Source organism: Talpa europaea (genome assembly GCF_964194135.1).
Source record: "Talpa europaea genome assembly, chromosome: 11".
NCBI classification, from domain to species: domain Eukaryota; kingdom Metazoa; phylum Chordata; class Mammalia; order Eulipotyphla; family Talpidae; genus Talpa; species Talpa europaea.
This window is the reverse complement of record NC_140078.1, coordinates 84,616,072-84,639,940: the sequence shown is the minus strand read 5'-3', so window position 1 is coordinate 84,639,940 and position 23,869 is coordinate 84,616,072. Positions and strand designations below refer to the sequence as shown.

General features: G+C 34.7%; 1 protein-coding gene across 2 annotated transcripts; it reads right to left on the bottom strand.

Annotated features, from left to right (window-relative positions):
- Positions 1-1,639: 1,639 nt before the first annotated feature.
- On the bottom strand, positions 1,640-17,008 carry AZI2 (5-azacytidine induced 2; the record flags this gene model as incomplete). Of its 2 annotated transcripts, none has more annotated exons than XM_084246764.1 (7): positions 1,640-2,037; positions 4,451-4,590; positions 9,927-9,985; positions 13,089-13,237; positions 14,317-14,416; positions 14,862-14,987; positions 16,799-17,008. In XM_084246764.1, the coding sequence occupies 7 exons, from the start codon at positions 17,006-17,008 to the stop codon at positions 1,640-1,642; spliced, it is 1,182 nt and encodes a 393-aa protein (XP_084102890.1). The 2 variants fall into 2 exon arrangements, with proteins under 2 accessions (XP_084102890.1, XP_084102891.1); XM_084246765.1 differs by having other exon boundaries at positions 1,640-2,049; positions 4,472-4,590.
- Between the last annotated feature and the right edge of the window lie 6,861 nt (positions 17,009-23,869).

Here is a 23,869-nt window from a genome sequence, read left to right as displayed (position 1 = left end):
CAATATTTCACACCCACTTCAATTTCAAACAAAAATAATTTATTTTAATTAAACAGTTTCTTGGTATTGTTCAAACAATCAAGCCATTGTTCATATAACTTTTCTTTGCAAGGAACGTTTTCAACCTGGTTTTTAAAAAAGGCCAACTGGTAAGCTACATTAAAGATTAGATATAATATACAGCCTATGCAGCCACATGAGAAATAGTTCCTGCTGCTTTGTTATTACACAGGTAGTTGCTTCCTTCAGCTAAAGCCTGGAGTCTTGTATTTGTTTTATGCATATTGGATTTTGTTCTATTACTTGGCAGGAGATTGTACTCCCTCGAGTCAGTTGTGTTCATTGGTCAGAATAAATTCCAGCATCTGACACCAATTCCATTAATCACAGACAAGCTCGAATAAGTGAGTAAGATAATAGAAAGACAGAAATATCTGGTGAACGGTGAACATTATGTATGTATGCTATTCAGTTAATATATAAGAGATCTGAGATACTCTGTTGAGTTCAATATATTTGAAACTGTCTATCAAAAGGGATAAAGGTCTCGAAATACTTTATCTCAAGCAAACGATGTATGTACCAAGTAATGTTTTATTACTAATGTTCTTAATACCACCACCTTGAAAGAATTTAGATACATTCCATGTGAAGCCATTCTTATAACTTCCTTACTTGTTTATAAATGATAGACAACTTAGAATCAGAGCTTGGGAATTCCATGATTGTACTTTATCAATACAGCACAGAATTTGGTTTCTAGAAAATTCCTAATTCACCTAAAAGTCCTTCCCAATGAATAAAATGTTACATTTCAAAACAGGGTCTAACAATATAGAAACTGCTCTATATAGCAAGCAGCTGCATAGTTACATCTACTTTCATATTTTCACTAAGGACCACTGAAGGGAGAGACTAGACTGAAACCTCTGTGATGCTCTTTCTACTTGATGTATAGAATTATAATAGCTTATTCACACACTACGTAATTTATCAGCTATGTCATCACTTTTTAAAATTAGGAAAGTTGGCTTCCATGATCAGGTTATATTAAGTTGTAGAATTCAAATTGCAATTCTAAACTATACCAACAACATTGTGATTAAAAAACTATTTTAGACCTTAAACTTTGAAACACAATAGCATACAGATAGAATAACCTAGATACTATTATTCCACTATTTTTCTTAACTTTATGCTTTGTACAGTCAACAGAAATATAACCTATTCACATTTCCACTTGCTCCTTTATGCAACTTACATGAATTTCCTGTCTTTATTTTTATGTATAGATATTTAGGTTTTACACTTTGTAAAACCTTATCTAAAAACTTTAATTTCCATTCTTTATGTGAGGCAAAATTTATATAATTATCAAAGGTAGAACTGTCTTTATGAAACACCTAAGAGTTTATTAATTTATTAATTAGTAGCATATATCTGATTCTTTGTCACAACATGGAACTGGATGGTACTCTTTCATACTGCAAAATCAGCTACACAATATGGTACAATATGTGCAAATGTATACGCTAAAGAACTACAAAATTTTAGTCAAAACCCGCTTTCAGTTTGTTAAATAATTTCTTGAGAACCATGAAGGGAAACAGCATCCTTAAGTCTTGAAACCTCTTGAGAATTAATTCTTATAAAGGCAGTTTTGATTATGTTGATCCAAGTAATGCAGTGGTGTCAGGTTGGGTAAAGGCAATGTTTTATTTTTAGTTTCCCCAAAGGCTGTATCACTTGATTTAGGAGGACTTGGGAACACCCAAGAATTATCTTCGAGAGAATTTCTGCTGTAAGAGTTGTGTTCCTGGAAGTTTGTACCATCATGAGGAATGGAGCGCTCATTATCTATCCATGATTGGAGAATTGCTTTCTCTGACAAAACCTTTATATCTCCTTGTAGAGGGGAAGATGTGGTATGACAAAGAGTTTTGCCATTAGGTGAGAGAGGGAGGTGTCTTTTGTATGTTGCAGTAAAATTTGTCAAATGCAGTTTTGTGCTGTCTTTCCCAAGGTCCTCCATGCATTCTGGGGCACAGGCTGAAAAAGAAAATACAGGCTAAATGTCAGTTGTTGTGGCAAATATGATCATAAAATGTCACTTATTCGGTGAATTGGAGAACCAGAAATAAAAGATTTCAAGAGGCAGCATGGCGTGGAGATAGATGACAGAAGATCTGATTCTAATTCTGGAGTGGCTATTTAGTAATATTGTAACTACGTAAGTCGCTAAACTGTTCTATATGTCTCCCCTGTCTGAAAACAGACACAGTAATCCTGTTCTACCTTCATCACAGAGCCAAGGAATTAAAATACAAGCAAAAATCCCCTCACTGACTCCTACCGTGGTTAAAAGCTTGCAGACTGTATAATGTGTCTGCTTTTCCTAAGTTTTAGGTTTTTATTTTAGTTAAATATAAATTCCTTTCTTTATTCAAATCTTCTTTCCATATAGTCCAAAAGTAAATCTAGAAATAACTGAATTGGTGAGACCCCAAATGAAGCTTTAATATATTTTCAGAGGCTTCGTATAGATAAAACCACTTGAAAAAAGCTATCAATTGATTTTTGTAAAACACATAGTAAATTCCAGTTTTCCTATGGCCAATTAAAAGAAAACAGAAAAATATGTTCAATACACAAATGATGGCTTATATATTTGGCCTACAGGTCATTAAAGATAGATTTATCCTAAGTCCAAGAAAGATGACAAGTGCAACTAAAGCTTGCTACTATTTAATTTTAGAAGAGATTGAACCACATTACAAAACAAAGATTATTACCTTTTCTACTGGGAGGGTGGATAGGAGTGGGGGAGAACTGGAAGCAACTGCTCAGCTTCTAGAAAAAGGTGATATAGGTCAGGAAAAATAGTGGCCTAGTCTCAACTCTGTCTACTCAAGAAAGCAGTTGAGTTCTGTGGTGAGGGGTGGTAGCCTTGAGTTGCCACCACTGTAGGAAATGTGCTAGGAAACTGAAGATTCAAAGCAACAGATTTATCATTTACCAGCTCAGAAGGGACATATGAGTGAAGTATTAATTCATAGTTCACTTGTCCTCAACGCTGCAAATATAGAAAGAACATTTTCTCCTTTATTATTCTTTGGAAGTGATGAAGACACACTGAAAACTCACTGCAAATTAATCAAGTCCCTTTTAAGACAAGTCTTATCTCTACTATGAACTTAACATAATTAGCTGTTTTATACCTGACTGCTGTGAAGCCTGAGAACAACTGAACGCGTTAGGCGCTGCAAAAACACCGTATTATTTTGTCCGCTTCATAAGTAACTCACTAGAAACTGAAAGGACTTTTGAATTTAGTTTTCTTTACCAATTTGCCACTAGAAAACACTTCTGAGAATTATTTATAAAATAAACCATCTCTTTTCCCTTCTCAGGGACAACCTGAGATGCAAATGATGACTTAAAACTTTGTAGTGACTTTTTTTATAAAAAAGACATATTCCTTTAAAAAGCAGACTTTAGGGCGTTATTATTTATGTTACACACGTTTTCAGAAATAGAACTACTATCTAATAAAAGGTACAAACACACTGATTTTTCTCTGAAGTATAAAAATAGCTTTGGTAAAGTAGCCACTGCTAGTTAAAACAAAACTCAAACATTTTAGTCAGCCAGGCAGTTAAACATGAAGGTAAAAGCAGTGAAGATTTTGTTTCGTTGGTGGGGAAGAAGCCTCCATTCTAAACAACTTGTGGGAAAAAATTTAAGCTTATAAAAAATGAAACCCAAATAATGAATCAAACTTCTGTTTTTCAAAACAAACTAAAAGGTTAGGTCTTGCTGTACTCTCTAGCACTGGAATGAAAAATAGCCTTTGGTCTTTTTTTCAATATATGAAGTAGTTGTGGTAAAAGGTCAACTAGAGCAAACTTAACACCTCAGCCTTTTACATATAAGCAACACTTGGCTGAGAAAAAAAAGCCACAAGGGGAAAAGAATACAGTACTAAAGAAAAAACACATCAGCAACACCTTTATGTGTGAAGTTGACCAGTATGAGACTGAAGCCAAAGCACAAAATGGGTTGACTATGAACACTGTGTATACTTTGGCTTATCAAACTCATTTGATGAGATTTGGTAAGATACAAGACCTAGTTGCTCTTCAAGCAGTTTGGCTGGAACCAGTGGTTTCCAGCACTGACTTAACCTTTTTTTTTTTTTTTCCTCTTTAAAGATTTACTCATTTATGATTACAAGAGCTGGGGTACAGGCCAGAGGTGTGGGAGGTGAGAGGATTCACCAGAGACAGAGCAGGGAACAGAACAGGCAGGCAGACCGACGTATACTGCTGATGGGAGCAGCAGACGAGTCAGGAGAGGCCTGCTGTGCCATGTGGGTAGCTCCCTGGCTGGGGTTTGAACGTGTTGCAGAAGCTGCAGACATCTTCACAGCGCTGCGCTTAACCCCTTGCACCGCCAGGGAGGCCTGACTTACCTTTCTTGATTGCAGTTGAGGTTTTCAGTTTTCTTAGTAGTTCAGCTTGTACTTGAGTCACCAGATGTAAATTAGACATCTCTCTCTTCAGTTCCCAGTATGCATGTTGTATATTGTCACTGAAATAGATTTTTATTTTTTTAAAGTCATTTTTTTTAATGGACCAAAAGGGCAATAATCTTAAAATAAGAATGAACCATATCTATTTCTACTGAAATTTTAAGATGTAGGTTAATCTTCCTCATTTAATTGAAAGATGTTTAATTAGGCTATGATAACAAGTGAAAAGATATTACTCATAAAAACAATTTCTAGCAATTAACCGCACTATTTAAACAGAAGGGTATTACCAAGAGTATTTGAATGAGGTGAAATAATAATTATGTTTGTGAGTAGATTTAGATACTGAGAGTGTTATCCCTTGAAGTTTATAGTTAAACAAAAAGTATGAAATGTTTTTTTCATGTGATTTCATTATTATTAAAATTACACCTATAGAATGGGGGAGATAACGGTCATTTGAATGCGATGACATCATTTGTACTTAAATTTAAAATTTTTCTTTATTCTTGGATATAATACCAAAAGTTTTCTAATGAGTTTATCATTCTCTTCTCAGAATTAAAATTTTATTGCAGCCAATAATATGTAGTGTCCTGCTTATATATAGTCAGTAGTAGTGGCATCACATGATATCATTCCTGTATAGGTTTAAATTTGTATTTACCTTCTGGTTGGTTTGACATTGTGAAGTAAAATGATACATCAAATTTTTGAGTGTATACTCAGGTCCACATTAAAATAAAATTTTGGTTTCTTGCATTACATTCTTACATGTTTGTGCTGTATCACTCACTGTTGCTTACCAATATGACATGAGAGCACAAGACGTGAGCAGCCACATGACTTCCTAGCAAGGAGAAAGAAGCTTCAGAGAGGATTATATGAAACAAGTAAAAACTTTACAAATGTTTCCTATTTTTATAATCAAAATTATTTTAATTATCTTAATCAGGTAAGTTACTTTAAAGCTAATTTTTGTAAATTTCATCTTCCATTGACTATTCTTAGTTGGATATTCATGATTCCTTTAGGTTTTAATTGCCAATTAAATTTACCAAAATCTTCAACATGTACAAGAATATGTAAAATTTTAAATTAAAGTACAAATGATGTCATAGCGTTCAAATGACCATTTTCTCCCCCATTTTATAGGTGCAGTGTAATTTTAGTAACAATTAAATCACGTGAGACAAACATTTCATACTTTCTAACTATAAACTTCAAGGGATGACACACTCAGTATCTAAATCTACTCACAAACATAATTATGTATTCCCTCTCATTCAATCCATTCAATACAAGTGTTAAGAAATAATGATAAACTTTATATTGCTTTTCAGAAAGACCTACTTATTTTAGTCCATTGTGTCACTCATTAACCACCAGTCTATTAAAAATCACAATGCTTTTTGCAGGCTTTTGATAGGTGTGAAATAATTACTTAACAAAACTTAGTTAACCACCTCTACCTCACCAGTAAACATCTAAAATGTATGCTACAATGAATGTTTCACATAAGAACCTGTCTTAAGTGTGAAAAGAGTTGTTGGTTCCTTGGTGAAACTCTGGGCATTCAGTATGCTTTCCAGAGTTATATTACATAGCAAGAAATGTAAACACTGTGCATGTGCTAATTCATGCAGACAATCATGATGTGAATAAGAGTTTAAAAACTTACTGGCATGAGATGGTAAATCAGGACCTGACTTGGAGAAAAGCAAATACCCAAGGTAATATTTGGGTACTATCAATAATTTGTCAAGCATATTTATTTTTCATTCAAAATAAACATGTAAGATAAAGATAATTGCTATAGAGGTATTGAATCAGTGCCTGATATATATAAATTCAGTTTCATGAAGAGTGACTATAAATTAGGTTAAACCAGAAACTAGCAACAAAGTTTAACGTACTTCTAAGTCTTTTACCCTTAATGTCACCTCAGTTGAAGACACAGATCGAACTAATTTTGGATTTTTCTAAGTATAAGCTCTCCCTCTAGTGGATAACAAAGTAATTACAGTTACTGTCAAGCACTGTAGTCTGAAAAGTGTTTAAAATTTAATTCTAGGTGAACAAAATATTTAAATCATTACTCAAGTGCAATTAGAAAAGGTTAAGTTGTTATCTCACAAATCTTTTAGCAGGCTTCCAACTAATCATTACTTACCTAGATATTTCTGAGTCTGTATCAGTTTCCCATATACCCTCCAACGGGGAGTATAAACTTAAGTAAACTTTTGTTTTAAATGCCGTACAAGCAAATTTCTGATAATATATGTAGTTGTCATAAAACTACTTAGATATTAGGATATAGCACTAAAGTATCCCAAATGAAAACACAAAAAAATAGGCGAACAAATAAAAAGGGATGGTTGCAGTGGTTGAGAATTTGGTATGTGGCAGACACTTCACCCTCTTTCTCACACCGCTTTGGCAAACTGAGTAACCTCATTTTATGCATGTGGAACCACGTTCAGGATCACTTACTTGAACATGCTGCTTTTCAAAGCCACCTTTACTCATCTACTCTAATGACTGCTTACTCCCCTTTGGGGTAGCATTTTTCCTAACATTCACTTACCAGGCACCTACAACATGCTACACAATATGCCAATACCACCTTCTTGACCCCATGTAAAGTTACCCACCCCCTGAATTTTAAATGTAATGAAATCTGCTTGCTGCATCAAAAGGGATACATGTCCTGCTTACAAAGCTCGTGTAAAAGCCCAGTTTTCTTAATTGGCACTATACAGTCAACTCTAATATTAGTGTGTATATAAAAATGAACATTACTTACATAAGAAAATCCACTAACTTGAGTTTTAACTTTAACCATACATATTTTTCTTTAGCTTGTAAAAATTTGAACTATTAAATCCACTAGAAAAAGTAATAGGAAAGTATGGGGTAGTCTTAGTTCAGCACTATAGACTAAAAGATGTTGTATATTGTCAAATATGATTGCCCCAAACAAATGCCTTCCGAACATTCTGGATTGCCTGGCAGAACAAATAATCATTTTATACTGCAGCCCCCACCCCCCAAAGTAAGTTAAGAGAAGCCAACTTGTTAGGTTCTATTCTGTTCTGCTTTATCCCATGTTTTTAAAATGCTTCTCTTTACTCACAAATTTTCGTGCCTAAATTAAACATAGCAAAGTTTAGAATTTAAATTCTATGAAGTTTTATTTATCTTATACCTCTATCTGGCTTAAGAACTGATGGCATCAACCTAAAGCTAACACCAAAAACAGCCCACTGGCAGGACATTGATGAAATTCCTGCTGGATAGGGCTTTACTGTTAATTCATGTTATGCACACTGAGTACCTATAAAAAGCCTCTAGTACTAAACTAAAAAGTTCACTCTGTATTAGGGAAATGGTATATACAATACCTCATTTGCAAGACCAAGTGATATACAAAAAAAGCTTTCCCCAAAAAGAGAATTTTCCAAATAAATGAAAAATAATCCTTAAAAATATCTAATTGTTTGGGGGATATCACCAAGATGGTGGCAGAGGATGTTTGCTCATAGGATGAACCACTATTAGCAAGGAATGGGATACCACTGAGAGAACCCCATAGTACAAAGGTGAGGCTGAAGCACCTCAGTGACTAACACAGACTGCATTAGAGGAGAAACTGAGGAGTTCAACACATTGGTGTAATGGATGGCGGGTGAAGAATTACATGTGGACGTGGTGGTCCGGAAGTGCTGAGACAGCAGGGCTACCAGCCCAGCCGAAGACACTGAGGAAGGGTGACTGAGACAGGGTAGCAGCACACACCCTTGATTACCCAAGTGAAGCTGAAAATGTAGAAAGTGAGGTACTCCATAAGAAGGCTAGCAGCTCCACAAGGATGACACAGAGCAATCAGTCTACACTATATTTGCAGTCCCCCACACGTTGGGATCTGTACTGGCACCATTTAAGAGCCGCCGTGAAGTGTACCGATAGTGGATATATTGCTTAATCTCAGCACTGGGATTCCAAAGAGCAGGGACAACAGCTTGGCCATCCACAGGAAGACCTATGCCAGCATGTCCATGATGGCAGCTCGTTACTCTTCATGTCCCTCCCCAAACCCCCTGACACAGGCAGCTCCTCATGTGCTTGAGGCATTTAGAATAGCATCAAAAGGCAAGAACCAAAAAAGAAAAAAAAAAAGCCATAGCACCACCTGCTGGAAAGCCTAAGCTGCTCAGTGTTAAGTGGCTAATCCAATTTTTAAAAGGAAAAGCCAGGATAACTTGAAAGCAGCAAAATGGGCAGAGAAAAATAGAACGCCTAGCAACTTGAAGTCTTTAATACCCTTTTGACTTACTGAATTTTTTCCTGCTTTTTCAAAATTTAAAAGTTTATGAAAATGACAAATATAACAATCATTAAGGGGAAACCTACACACCTAGACTGACAACTGAAAAGACAACTGACAAAGACAACCTTAAAAAATAATTCATGTGCAAGTATATTAGGCACTGTTTAAGAAAAATGTAAAAACTTTCTTGCTATAAATTTAGATGAAAGTTGAAGATATAACTGAAATACTATTCAAATGGCAGAGCGGAAAAGTTGTAACAGTTACTAGATGACCCGCATGGCCTAAAATATTTACTGCCCGTCCTTTATAGAAGAAGTATAAGAGTGGCTGCATTGTATCTCCTAAAATTGATCATCTCTCTCAATTAGGCTTCTGATAGAAATGGAATGAAACAATTCACATTTTTACTTCAGGTCAGTAAACTTTGGAAGTCAAATGATTCAACAATGAAGTCAGTTAGGTAGTATTTTTCTTTGGATGGCAGTATATGTGGAGAAAGAGGATGATACCATAGCAGAAAAGAAAATCACCAAATAATTTAAAACATAGCACTTAAATTACTCAGGTAAAAATGATATATTTTGAGGGAAAAAAAGGTTAAAATAACATACATGAACTCCTGATAGCTACTTTTGTTTCTACCACAGAGCAAAGTTCTCTTAAAATTCATACTATACCAAAGAATGAAAAGGTGGTTCAGGTTTGTTCTTAAGACAAAGGGTTATTACAGTATGTAAAAATGCATAATCCTTCATGTACAAAATCAGAATTTATTATAGAATATTTCTTTACAGCTAGTTTTCTAAAATTTAATCTAAAATATTTTGAATGGTCAAAAATTTTAAGATCACAATATACACCTTTTCTCCTACTCAAGTGTAAGCCTATTATTAAAGAATAGTTAAATGTTTTTCATGAATATACTGTGATCGGAGTTCACATGTGGTATCCAACAAGTGTCCACTTGTTTTTAAGCTTCATCCTAGCAGAAATCTAGGTATCTATAGGAAATGGCCTATGGAAAACAAATTTTTTTCTTTGAATGCTGAAGAATGTTCATACCTTGAAATGCTTAATCTTTGGAGATCTTTGCTCTTCAGACTGTCTTCCTGAGATGGAACCTGTTATTCATTTTTTAAAAAAGTAAAAGTTGAACTAAATCATTCTATTTATTCTCATCACTTTATTAAGACATTTCAAGCTTTTACAGAATATATCTGTAACTGTATAGCATAAAACTAGACTTTACATTAAATTTAACAGAATACCACCAACCTATACCAGTTATTTTTAAATCACTTCCATTTATTTAAAGTCACTAATGCTTTGATTTTCTTTAAAAAATAAAACTGCTCATGGGAAAAAAATAAAACCTTAAGTCTTTGAAATGTGAAAGGATCAGATCATAAGTATTTCTTTAACTAGTATATTCTTACACTTGTATGTGCAATAGAAACCTTATTTTTAAAGCCATTGGTATTTTGGGGTAGGAAATTATTTTCTGGCTACCAACTAATAATTCAGAAACTCTTGTTTGAACTATCACTAAGCACAAAAGTCTCTAATATTCTAAGACATGTACCTGACAGTGTCCTTCTAACAGTGATGGAATAATGGATCTGCTTAGTGCCATATGTGGCAATTTCATATAAACAAGGGCCTATGGCTACAAAATCTTGGGAAATATCGCTCAGAATAAACAGGTTCTTATACTACAGAACTTCTCGCAACTTTTAGTATACCCCAACATATTGTGAGTCTCTAAAAGGACTATTAATGGGTACATTAGACATCTAATCCAACTACATCTTATTCTTGCAGAGTTTGTTATATTTCTTTGGCCTTACAATCTGTTTTCTAAAAAGATCAACCATTTTGAATATAAGTGGCTAGAAATTTGGGGGGGATCCAGATAGTCTAAAAGGTCCATCCTGGAACCTACCAAGAATTAAAGGAAGTCACCAAGTGCTTAAAATAAAAACAAATACTGTTATGTCCATGCAGGATACTATCTCACACTTCAAAATGTATTATAAAATGTTTCACAAAAAGTACGATCTTAAAAAAATTATGGTGTAAAATATGGCCACATGAGATGTAAAATTATAAATGGCTTTTCTCTCCTTGGTTTTTTGTTTGATTCTCATATTTAGGAGGACTCTGATTAGCAACATCTCTAAATAAGACTTAAAAGACTAGAACATGAAGATTTCAACTTGGAACCCTTGATAAGTAGATATTAGGCATTTCTATTCTTCCTGGTTTCATTGCTTAGTAATAGCTGTGAGCATGTTTTACTTTAAATCTTCCTTCCACCCACCACATAAATTCCTATGGAGATCGAACAGCTTAAAACCTTAAAACAACAACAACAACAACAAAAAAAAAAAAAAAAAAAAAAAAAAAACGAACCTTCCCCTTATCTTTGAATTGTTAAAGCTTCTTTGTATCTCAAACTCCATTTCATTAGCTCAATCCCCTAGCACCATCTAGTGGAAAAGAGTAACTAGTAATTAGGAAGTGAAACTGCATGAGCATGACCTGGCACATGCACCACACACACAAAGCATTGCTTTTCTGAATTAACCTACCTTTTTTTTTTTTCAGACATTCACTGATTGAATTTATTGTATGTGAGGCAGGGACTGTTTTATTTATATCTCATTTAATCTTCATTTAAAAAATAGGTATTTAATGTTTACTTTTCTAGAAAACAAATTCCAAATGGTTAAATGACTTTCCTAATGTAAGAGTTAGTAAGTCACACCATAATTATGAGGTGAGTTTTTAATTCAGTGGTATTGCTTCCTACTGTATAAGGAATATCCATTATATATAAATGCCATCAAATGATTTCAAGTAGAATGTATACACTGACAACTGTAAGTCAAAGCTCTTACATGCAGATCTTTTCTTGCAAGTTTTTTTTCAAAAAGATGCTTTCTGGGCTATTGTGACTGGGCTTATGTGACCAGATGCTGGAAACCTTTTCAGGAAATTGTGGCATGTAGCTGTAAGATCACAGTTGGGAAAATCAACTTCAGATATCAAGTAGAATAAAAAGCATTTTGTTTCTAATTGACAATTTTTGTTTTTCCCCTTTTTTGGGTCAGTGGAAGGGAGGGGGGCTTCAAACCAAGTTCTCATTATCCAGCGGAATTCATTTATTCAAGGCCAATGGAGGACGCTTTTTTTATTCTTAATGCCTGGCTCATTCTTAATGAATGGTCATCTTTGATAACTACATTATAGAAGAGAAATGTCAAATGTCAGCTCCAACTAAAGACACTTGGGACTCAGGGCAGACTGTGGGCAATCAGGAAATATGGGAAGTAGTTCCTTTTTCAGTTAGTGGCAGAGGAACTTGAGGTAAGTGACACAGCTCCTCAATAGTGTTAGAATCCTCTGAAGGACAAAATGGTTGAACTATATAAGTGCATATAACATAGATAATTGTTATGACTCCAGACTAGTAAGCTTTCCATTTTCTGATAACTATTTTAAACCTTGTGTTTTGGTGCATTGCTTTCACACATTCCTGCTTCTCTATCATGTCTTCTTTTCATTCTCAGAACTAATTGTCATCACTAATCTGCAAAAACATATCCAAGCTTGTTAGAATCCAATGGGAAGTATTAGTAAACATACTCTTGGTGAGAACCTGAGAGGCAATTTGTATTTTAATGGATGACTAGGTTAACCTCAGTTTAGCAGTTAACAGGATTTTTAGTTTTTACTTGTGTTCCCAATTCCTGAATTCCATATAATTTGCTGAAATTAAAGTTGCCCTGTATTATATTTCTAGATGTTTGTGAACTCTGCAAAGTTTTCTTCTTCTTTTAAAGAATTCTAGAAATCAAGTCACTCTTATGATGTCTAAATTAATCAAAATACTAGTTTAAATAAAATGGGAAACTTAAAACCTGAATTATCTTTGAACTTTTCAGAGAAGTAATAACTCAAGGAAATTGAAAGAAAGGGAATGTGAAAGAATTGTTTTAATAAACTGTAAACTTTTAAAAAATTACTTTATTAAACAAAATTATGTAATTCTGAGTTTATGCTAACCAAAGTATATCAATATTAGCAAAAATGATTAAAGGGAAATATAAAGGAACTTTTCAAAGCAAAATAGTTTTATGTGAACTCTATGGTTTTAATAGTTATAAATCCTACATATAATCCCCACAGAATATTGAATTTCTCAGTTTAATGTTGTAGTACCGTTTGTTTGGCTTTTTGTAGCTCTATTTTGAGATCGCTACATTCTTTCCTCATCAGTTCCAGTTCTTGTTCCAAGCCATGGATCTTCAGGTCACAGCTCAACTTTTCCACCTCCCAATGTGATGAAGGTGGATTTAAATTCCTTATCACTACAAAAGGGATGGACATTAAAATTTTTATCTCTGCCTTTTACATAAACTGTAATTTAAAATAAATTATGCTGGTAAAGTATAGATGATAGAAAAATTGATATAAAACATGCACAATTAATAATATTTGAAAAACAGTAAATACGTTCAAAGATCTGTTACTGAGAATAAGAAATCTAGCATCTTGTTTTAGAATGTATTCATCTCCCCTGGTTCTTATTTTCTGTTTAGTTTAAAATACAAATTTGTTGGTCTGGGAACTTGAAAGATACAACACTAATAGCAAGCATTTTCTAAAACTGTAGACATCGATAATCTATTAATTTAAGGTTAAGATAATAATGAAAATTAAATGAAGTGAATAAACTGAAGCACACTCAGCAAACAACATTTGGTCCCTTCAGAGTACTAAAATATTTGACCATCAGGCCTAGAACATGTCAGTACAATTTTATTTATAAATATTTCATTGTAGTAATGCAATACAACTGAGTACTAACATCCTTGACTTCTTCATTCTACCAAGAAAAAAGCCCTCACTAGCTACCACAATAGGTATCATCTCAATACCCTAACAAAAGATCTGTCAAAGACCCATTATTCAGTTTGTCTCATCAGAATGTTCATGGGAACTGGTTAATACCCATAACCCCCAGACTTAACTTTTAACTTTAGTATCTATCTCACATTTTAAGAACCTGAGAAAATTAAAAAAGTAAAAAGCAATTATAACTATTCCATGATAGTGTGTCTAACAGTGAACAAAAATTCAAGAGGAAGGAAGAGCCAGAACACACTAGCAGGTAAGAAGTTTTGACAAAGATGGAGTTTACTCCTTTCTTCCTGTAATTCCTATACAAACTAGTACTGAATAACAACCCTCTTTTTTTTTAATTGCAGTTTATATCTATGGAAATATTAAAAGGAGTTAACACTTCATAAAAGCAGAACAGAAAAATTAATGTAAGTCTAAAAATTAAATAAGCATTAGAGATATAGAAAATTGATCATGGATATAACACATGAATGGAAAAATGTATTAATTCCATTAGAATATTTATAACAAGTAAGTGGCATACCCTGCTGAGTTTCCACCTCTGTCCTTAGCTGCAGGAGTTCTACTTCTTTAGATTGTAGCTGTTCATTCAATACTTTCAAAGATTCAGAGTTGTCTTTATTCTAGTTAAGTAGGGAAAACGCCAAATTATATTCAGTAAAATCTGTAAGTTGGTATTATATATAAATTTTCAGCTAGATGTTTAAAAAACTCATTCTAGCCCTTTAAAAGAAGAATGGGAAAATAAAATCCTGCTTCTTAATTTCTCATGTTCATGTTCTAACTCAGGACATAGTATTCACTGGCTTTCTTTTTTTTTTTTTGACATAGTGACTAATTCCACCATGTAATGTTTTTTTCAAAATCAGTGGCATCAGATGTATTTAAGTCCTAAAAATCATTACACATTATTTATTTTGTATACAAATAAGTTATAAGTATTTACTATAAAAATTTTTTACCTTGATTTTTCATTTTTAATTTAATAAATGTAAATATTTCTTATTCCACTTGTAAACCTCTTAAAGGAGAAAATTCATTTGCAATATTCTTTTCAAGCTAACTTACCATTTTGTCCAGTTTGCTCTTCAAATTATCTCTATCAATGCAAACTTCTCGATATGCACGATAAGCCTTGTTTACTTGTTCTCGTCCCACAGAACTTGTTTCTTCATCTGATCGAGCTCCTATAAGCTAATGGCATAAAATTACAAAGAAGAGCTTTAGAGGCATTCTGCGCACACACACAAACTAAATCAGTTTTTTGGTGACTGCATATCTTACTTTAATCATTGTATTCAAAGATAAAGCCTGAACTATAACTGAACGTTTTATTTCCACACAATTCTTTATTGATTTATTAATGAAGTACCATTGTTTTACATTCTTGTTAATATTTTGACAGCATAGGATATCTCCCCTCAGGTGCTTCCATATAATTATGCTTTATGAACAATATTTAAAGTCTTCTATTTTATGCTTTTATCAGTATATTACATGTTATAGTATTTGTGTTATATTAACCCATCATACTAAAACATAGTGTATTATTCTTTTATAGTCCTTAGGTATTTTCCAAGTCAATAGTATTTAACTTCCCTCAGAAAATGTATCAAGGTAAGGTGTTTCCTGACTTTTTATGAAATACATGTGCTAGTTCATAAAATATTATTCTAGAAAAGGAATTACTATGACTGTTGGTCAAAGTACAAAATATTTCCAGTATTAATTATTCCAAACCCCATTTTTCTACTTTAAAACAAAGATACAAGTTCCAATATGTTCTCTTTTCTCACTCTATCCCTAGATGGCACAAATTTATTTAACTGCAGTGAAAGTAAATTAGTATGAGAAACTATACCCATAACACAGAATAGAAAGGTCTGGATCACTCCCCTAAACACAACTAAAAAGAAAATAAAACTAGAATCAAATTAGCTCAAAGGAAGATTTTATGGTTCACTGACAGAGACAAAGGACTTGTTGGAAGTTCTGTGCTGAAGTTGGTGGCTTGCGGGGACAATGAGCAAAGCAGCAAAGGAGGTCATGGGGTAAGATGGTGGGACAGGCCAGTGGATGGCCACTGGTCCTCCCAGGCCTGAAAATATTACTGGCGTACTCTTCTGGAAAGGGAGTGAGGCAGAGGGTGCACATAATGCAGAACCAAGAGTGCCTGCAGTTTGGGGACTCCCTCCCCTCCCACTGTAAAGAGCAAAAGGAAACTTGGCAGCAGTGGTGGAGAGGACTGCTCTGAGCTGAGTTGTGGGAGTTGGGCTGCAGGCAGAGCAGGTGGGAGAGACCTCTTCCCATTCCCTAGGAAAAGATCTAAGGGAGAAATCCACAGCATCTGGGAGTCTGGGTTCTGCTGCCTGGTGGTAGTGGCCTTACTAGGTAACTGAGACACACAGTTCACAGTTAGCACCTCATGCCAGGCAAGCAGCACAAGGTTGCCCGTGTCCAGCTACTTGGGCTCTGCTTGTCATGTCTGGCACCCCTTGCCAGGTGACTCAAGCTTGGTGGAGTGCAGATCCCATAACACAGAACGGAAGAGCAAGCAAGTGGGGCAGGGACATAAGATCCCTGAAGCACTGAGCAGAGCTTGCTTTGGGGGGGAGAGAAGAGAGGAGGCTGAGGCAGCCAAAATTAGCTTTTCCTGTCTCCAGGAATGAGAATAAGTCTCCTCACTCCTCCACCTACCACCAAGGTAAACAAAGACAAGAAACAAAATCAAACCCACCATGCCCTAATACCCGCCCTCCCCCACCCCACCTCCCTGCAAAAACAAAGAAGTCAACACATATGCCTAGGAAGTAAGAACATCTGGACACAAGATGGAAAAAAGAAGAATAACACTTTCAGCCCTGCTGAAGGTATTATTAAACATAATGTTCTTGGAGCCGCCTCCTTTGACAATTTAGCACAACCATGGAAGACAGGAAAGTATTTAAATTTCAAATACTTTGTATTATTTAAGTGATAGAAAAATGAAGATAATGCATAATTACCTTTTCTTCCAAAAACCTTATTCTTTTCTTTAAGAGAGAATTCTCTTTCTCTGAATCCTTAAGTCGCTTTTTGATGTCTTCATATGCAGTGACAAGGGCAAAATGTGAAGCAACAGACTCATCGCCTGAATATATTGAAACTGGAGTATCTCTTCTTTGGGCTTTTTCATGGTTCAGAATGCAGATATCATCTTCTACCAGTGCATCCATGACAGCTATTTAAAAGAATGAAAATATTAACATACAAATGTTTCATTGAATAAAATGAGCAAAATATATTTAGAATAATGTGGTTACTGGTGAAGATGTTTAAAAACTCCTCCTTTTATAGGTAGTACAGCATAGTAGTTAAGAATATGGACTCTGAAACCAAACTGCCTAGGTTTGAAATCAAGCTCTACTACTTAAGTTTCTGTGTGAGTCTGGGCAAACTGATTAACCTCTCTGCCTCAGTTCCTGTGTCTGTAAAGCACAGGAAATAACACCAACTACCTCACAGAATTCTTAAGAATACTGAGTGTTGGTAAATAAATAAAATAAAGCATTTAAAACCAAAAATCTGTAAGTTTTATAAAAAGTATAAAATACAATTTTCATTAAAATGATAAAGGTTTTAAATGCTTTTACTGATGTCTTTTTTCAGCATATCCACACTGACAGAAAGGTAGTAACTTTCATAGCTTCCCATACCCATAATTGTTTGTTGTACGTCAGAAGACGAAGGAATTAACATTTGGGTGCTTACTATGTCCTAGCACCATGCATGACATTCTTTAAACATTATCTTATTAAATTCACTTAAATAATTCTATGAGTCTACGTATCCTCTATATTTTATAGGAAAAGACTGGAGAGGTGAAGTAACTGCCCAAGTTAAAGCCGGCAGAAAGTTAGCTCTGTGCGAGCAGAGCTATATTTAGCTCATCATTGGGTCCCCGACTCATCATTACATGGAAGTTGCTCAATAAGTACTGGCTATTGAAAGAAGAGTAGCTAGATTAGCAATCAAATCAACCCCTGACTCTGAAACCTAAAGAAGTCCAATCCATTAGTGAACAATAGACCTGCTCTACACATTTACTTCACTGTTCTATTCAGCATTACTTCTCCAGCTCAGAGTTACGTTCCAATGGAAAACACTTTGGAAGGCTAAACTGTGGCTGAGCCTTTTAAGAACTCACAGGGCAACCAGGTTAATAAGGATTGCAAGTCTTAAAAGAAGCGAAAAAAAAAATCATTTAAAATATCTTTGATTTTAAAATAATACACCAAGTACAACATTTTAAAGACACTGAATAGAATTTCATAAATCTTAGATTAGTAATTATTACTGAAAATGTTAATTTAGTATTTCTTACTTGAAATAACATTTTACTGCTTATAGTCAGTTACTGTTAAAAATATTCTGACTGAATAAATCCTGTCCACTTGGTTGAGTTTTAAGATATTATAAACCAGCTGAATCCATGTTTCATTATGCCTACTGTTCTCTAAAGTGTCTGCTCTCCCTTTTCTGGATTAATCAATACTTGTAAAGTTCTGCTTTATTTCAGATAACATGAATTTAGGGTTTTGTGCATTTTTCTAGGTCTAGTCTTCTATCATTGTATTTTTGCTTTTCTGATTTTATAACTGAAAATTTACAGTTGCTTTCTTTTTCCTTTTTTAAAAAAAGATTTATTTATTTATTTATTTATACAAGCACCGGGTATAGTCAGAAGCGCGGGAGGGTGAGAGAATTCACCAGAGCCAGAGCGGGGAACAGAACAGACAGACTTGACGAAGCACACTGCTGAGGGGAGCAGTGGGCATGGCAGGAGAGGTCTGTCTCCTAATAATGGAGAAAGAATTTAAGTTTTTTCCTTACAGGGGTTTGCTTTTCCTATCTGGATTCAGTATATTCCAAAATAATAGCAAACTCCACTTATAATACTGCTATTTAAAGTCCATGTATTTCCTTTTCAAAAAGGAAGTATGGGTTAGTCCTATACTGTAAACTACCAGTAATTATATGTAAGTCCACAGAAGACTCTTTCACAGACATATGTGAATAGCAGAATAGGTAAACAGTAGATAGCCATTAAGTGGTCCGATGCAGTTTTTGAAAGAAGATTAAAAAAAGGTAAAATTGTGCCTATCTTAGCTAATTTATATCCTAATACCCAAGTGAACAAGACTTATCCAGCTAGAATATTTTTCTAAATATGGCTAAAAAAACAAGAAATAAGCCTAACCTGCCGTACACAGTCAAAACAGATGTCCCAAAGTTTATACAGTTCAAGAACCAAGCCTTATGATTTTGCTTTTTACTACCTCAGCTGTATCACTTTCTATTCATTCATTTTTATCATGAAAGTCATTACTCAGCAAGGAAAATTCATTGTGGGAAGAATATTTACATAACATTTGTAAAATCACAACCAAGTGAACGAAATTATTTAGTATTATATTAGTGTTTTATAAATAACATACTACTTAATTCTCATAACTGCCTACAGGCAGAAAGTCTTCATCATACCCATTTCACAGACAAGAAAATTAGGAAAGGTTAAGTTTAGCCAAGACTAGGTAATGATTACATAGTACAAATGGTTGGGTATCAAAGCTTGAGTACTTTTTCTCCCCAAAGAATCTTTTACACACTGAAAATTCATCAAAAATTATAAAACTAGGAACCCCTTAGATGAAAGGGAGTATTCAGAAATAACAATGTCAAATTTTACACAATATACTAATCAGTCACCTAAGACAAAATAAGTACTCAGACTGGCTTATGTATTTATATTAGCTCTCCATAATTATGTAACAGCCATAGCTCTAATGATAAAAGAGAAAATCCACTAACGTCAGAGCCATAATTTAAAAATAACTAGCATTTAAATTTGTTGTAAAATTAAAATTTTAGTGTCTGTGCTTACAAAATAAATATGAATTATGCATTAGAAATGTTAATTTTTATATTAATACTCTGTACAAAGTAGACTTCCAGAGATTAAAAACTGCAGGGTTAGAAAAAAAAAGATCATAGAGAGGTACCAAATAATACAGTGCCAATTATATTGATCAGAATAATGAAAGGAAAACTGCTGGCAAAGTAACAAAGTAGCCTTCGGTTTTATTGTGTATGCAATTTACCTTTCCTCAACCTTATTTCTATAAAGCGAGCTGCAGTAGTCGGCTTTACAGTAAATTAAAATTTAGTTATATAGTTTTGTTGTAATGCAAATGTTTCTTCATAGGTACCAAAGTATTTGGCCTCAGAAGTTTGATATTCTGGATAAATGATAAAAGCCTGACTGGCTTTTATCAACAAACTACATGAAACTGGTTTTATTATTTTAATATTGGCAAAAACATACTCTACTGTCTCTAACTTCATTTACCGTAACTTAAAATAACAAACTTTTGTTTACATTGTCTTTAAAAAATGAGTACCTTGAATGAAATATTTCTAAGATTAGAACTGTCAAAACACTAGACAATATTTTAAATAGTCTGGCAGGAATAACATTTGTTTTTAAAACCTAACAAATGTCAAGACTATCCAAAGACATAACTAAGTGGGGTTCTTTCAATTAAGAAAATCATTCTACGGGGACATGCCACAGAAGAAATCGTTTTCAAGAATATTCTAAGAAACGGGAGATGACCTAGAGTTGTATTTGACAAAGGTGTGAATCATTGTCATAAAGCCCGTGATGGCAGAAAGGGGCTTGTTCTGAATAAGACACCTGTTTCACCTTCATGGTTCTGAAAGAATTTCAGGAACTGATGACAAAAGGCCAACACAAGACTAAATATTATAAAAGATGCTCCTATTGCTCAGGAATTGCAAAGGCTTGGGGAGCTGTGAACCAGGCAACATTCTTAAAGGCCAAATACATATGAGAAATAGGTTCTGTTCATCTGGATGACCTCAGACTACTGAGCGTAGGATAGTGACATAAAGAAAAATTCCATCACACAAGCTTACCTGTTTTTTCATTATGTTCTACCTTTACTGTTTTAACATGTTGCTGACAGACTCCTTACCAGCAAAAAGATTATAACTCTGAAGGCTCAAATGATGGCTAGCATTTTTTAGCAATAAAGTATTTTTAATTACAATATGTAAATTATTTTAGACAAAATGCTAACACATTTAATAGGTTATAGTCTAAATAATTTTTTATATGAAAAAAATTGTGTGCCTGGCTTTATTGCATTATTACCTTTATTGCAGTAATCAGGAACAGAACCCACAATATTTGAGATGTGCCTTATTAATCAGAATTATTTAAAAGATCTTAAATTTCCATCTTTGGTACAATCAACATTGAGAGGACCCTAAGCTGAGATATGCTATATACTGGAGTATGAGATACTAGGAAACATAGGAGTATATTTTGCCATCAAGTTAGTATTTTTCTAGGAATAGGTATGATTGTGCTGTCATATTTTATCTTCATAATGTCTATGAGTTATAGATCAATTACCATAGGCCAGTGAATAATGCTTCCCAATGTGTTAACTAATTTATAAGCAAAATCTTAAAAAATTAAACACCTTATCTACAGCTGTGTAAGTAATGATGAACAAAGTTGGAATATGAACCCAGATAACTTGCCTTCTGTATTTTGTGCTCTATCTTCTAAAGACAACAGAATTCTAATTTTCCCAAGAAGAATAGGGATAAGGCAGAACTCACTGGTAGAACATGGCCCTGAGAATCAGAAACAGGTATTCCAGTCTATAATGTGCCACCTTAACTATTGATTAGTTTACCTCTGTGTGTAAAATTTTCCATCAATAAATCGAAAAGGTTGAAAACATCACCAGGATGCCATCTTCCTAAATTATGAGGTTATAATTTTAATCTCAAAACACAGTGGCAACTTAAACCGAAAAAAGGGAATTGATATTTTTGCCAGGAACTAAGTAAGAGTACATACATTATTAGAAGTCCATACCAAACTTGGCTAGACAGGTATCTCCCAGCATAAATGAGGAAACTTATAGCTCAGATGTGTGTGGTAAAATCTGTCTATAATCGCACTAGTAGGATGTAAGACATCTAGGGTTTGAATCAGACATACTTGGTAGGCTAATTCTGCATTGCTTCATGATCATCTTTCTACTTCTGTAAAACTATTACTGTACTCATTTCATAAAATCAGTCAAGATACTATGAAGCAAGGATGACATCTTATGGAGGTCGACAGACCAACATTTACTCCTCTTTCACTATTTTTAATAAAATAATTAAGAGCAGGCACAATGTAACTTGTTTAAAGAAAGGGTCATCAGTGCCTTTTCCCCCCAAGATACTGTCACTGAGCCTCAGGAGAGCAATACCTGATAATTTAGTGACTGCCCAAAACGTATTCAGTATTAGAATACGGTATGAAAAACTCGATGTTCATTGTTTTATGGTCCTTCTGAGTATAGAAATCAGTTTGGATGGCTTCTTCAGGGTTGGCATGGTTCTTTTTTTTTTTTTTTTTTAATTTTTTTTTTTTTTTATAGAGGCATGTTTATTTATTTATTTATTTGTTTGTTTGTTTTGTTTATACATGCACTGGGTACAGTCAGAAGCACGGGAGGGTGAGAGAATTCACCAGAGCCAGAGCGGGGAGCAGAACAGGCAGAAGGACCGAAGGACACTGCTGAGGGGAGCAGCGGGTGGCAGGAGAGGTCTGCGCACCATGTGGGACCCTCCTCCGGTGGCCGGGGAGCAGCCGGGGATCGAACCGGTGCCGCTGAGGCTGCGGGCAGCTTCGCAACCCAGCGCTCAACCGCTGCGCCACCAGGGAGGCCCGGTTGGCATGGTTCTTATGAAGAGCAGTCTAGTGCTTGTTATTCCTTTTCATAAAGCAAAGCATTTCAATGTAACTGGGAGCCTTTTATACACAAAGTGTTACTGGTATCATCAGTAATTATTTCCTAATAGTGACAAGACAACTGCACTTCAATGCAAAAGTACCCTAAGAATTTTTTTTTAACATTACAATGGCTGTGTTACTTCCTGGATTATGAAAAAACTTCATAATTGTAACTATGTTCTGTGTTGGTAATTAATATTTACTCACTCTTCATGGCATGCCAGGCAGTGTGCTTTGCCTTTTAGAAAAGCTATCTCATTTGCTCCTCATAACAACACATTAAATCTACATAAGAACACTAAGGTAAGCAAAAATTTCCTCATATCACAGGTGGGGCAACTAAGGCTAGCAAACTTGGTGCCTTGGAGAAAGCATTGCTCCCATTTTTGAGAGGAGAGAAATGAAGATTTAGTCTCTTTAGACAGTGTTATGTGAAAATGTGGAAACTCAGCAGTCATACTGATTGTTAATATTCTGACTTGATCCAATGCCTTTCCCATTATACTGTACCAACATTTTAATATTAAAACTTCACATTTCTATATAGTTTCCCTTTACAAACATTAAAATTTAGTAATGACTGAGGAATGCAACATTCCTAATTTACAGATGTCTGGAGTGATCACGAGTTAGGTGACTAGACAGGATTTGCTTTGAGAACCGGAACTTAACGATGGCTCGAGATCTTGCTCAATCCAATTTAAAATTCCAACAGTGAAAAAGAAACTTCTGTGATTCTGAGGCAAGGGTCCATTTCGATGCTAGGCCATCCTGGATCGTTTGTGCATATTTCCAACACCCTGGAGTATTTTATCACCCATGTAAGATTCCACTTGCAGTTTTCGTGAGCTTTTTCTACCCCTTGGAGTACTTGACTTGAGTTCCTGCAGGTTCTAAACCTACCTTGCAGAGAGTAGCCACTAGACCAACGATCAAAAAAATCACAAGATCACACAGGTTAAACACTGGAGAAATGAAGGATACCTGCTGTTCGCACCCGATAACGCACGGAGCTCGGCTTAAGTCCACTGCTCGGATAACCCAAGAAAGCAGAAATAACATCACGTTCCCTCTTTCGTTTCCGATATAAATGCCGTCTCAGTGAATGAAAGTGAAAGCGCCCCAGTCAATGAGGGAAGAAAATGAGCAACAGGGAGAAGAGAAGTGAAGCCTCCCCGCCCCCTCCATGGGCCGGGACGGCCGGGGCGGG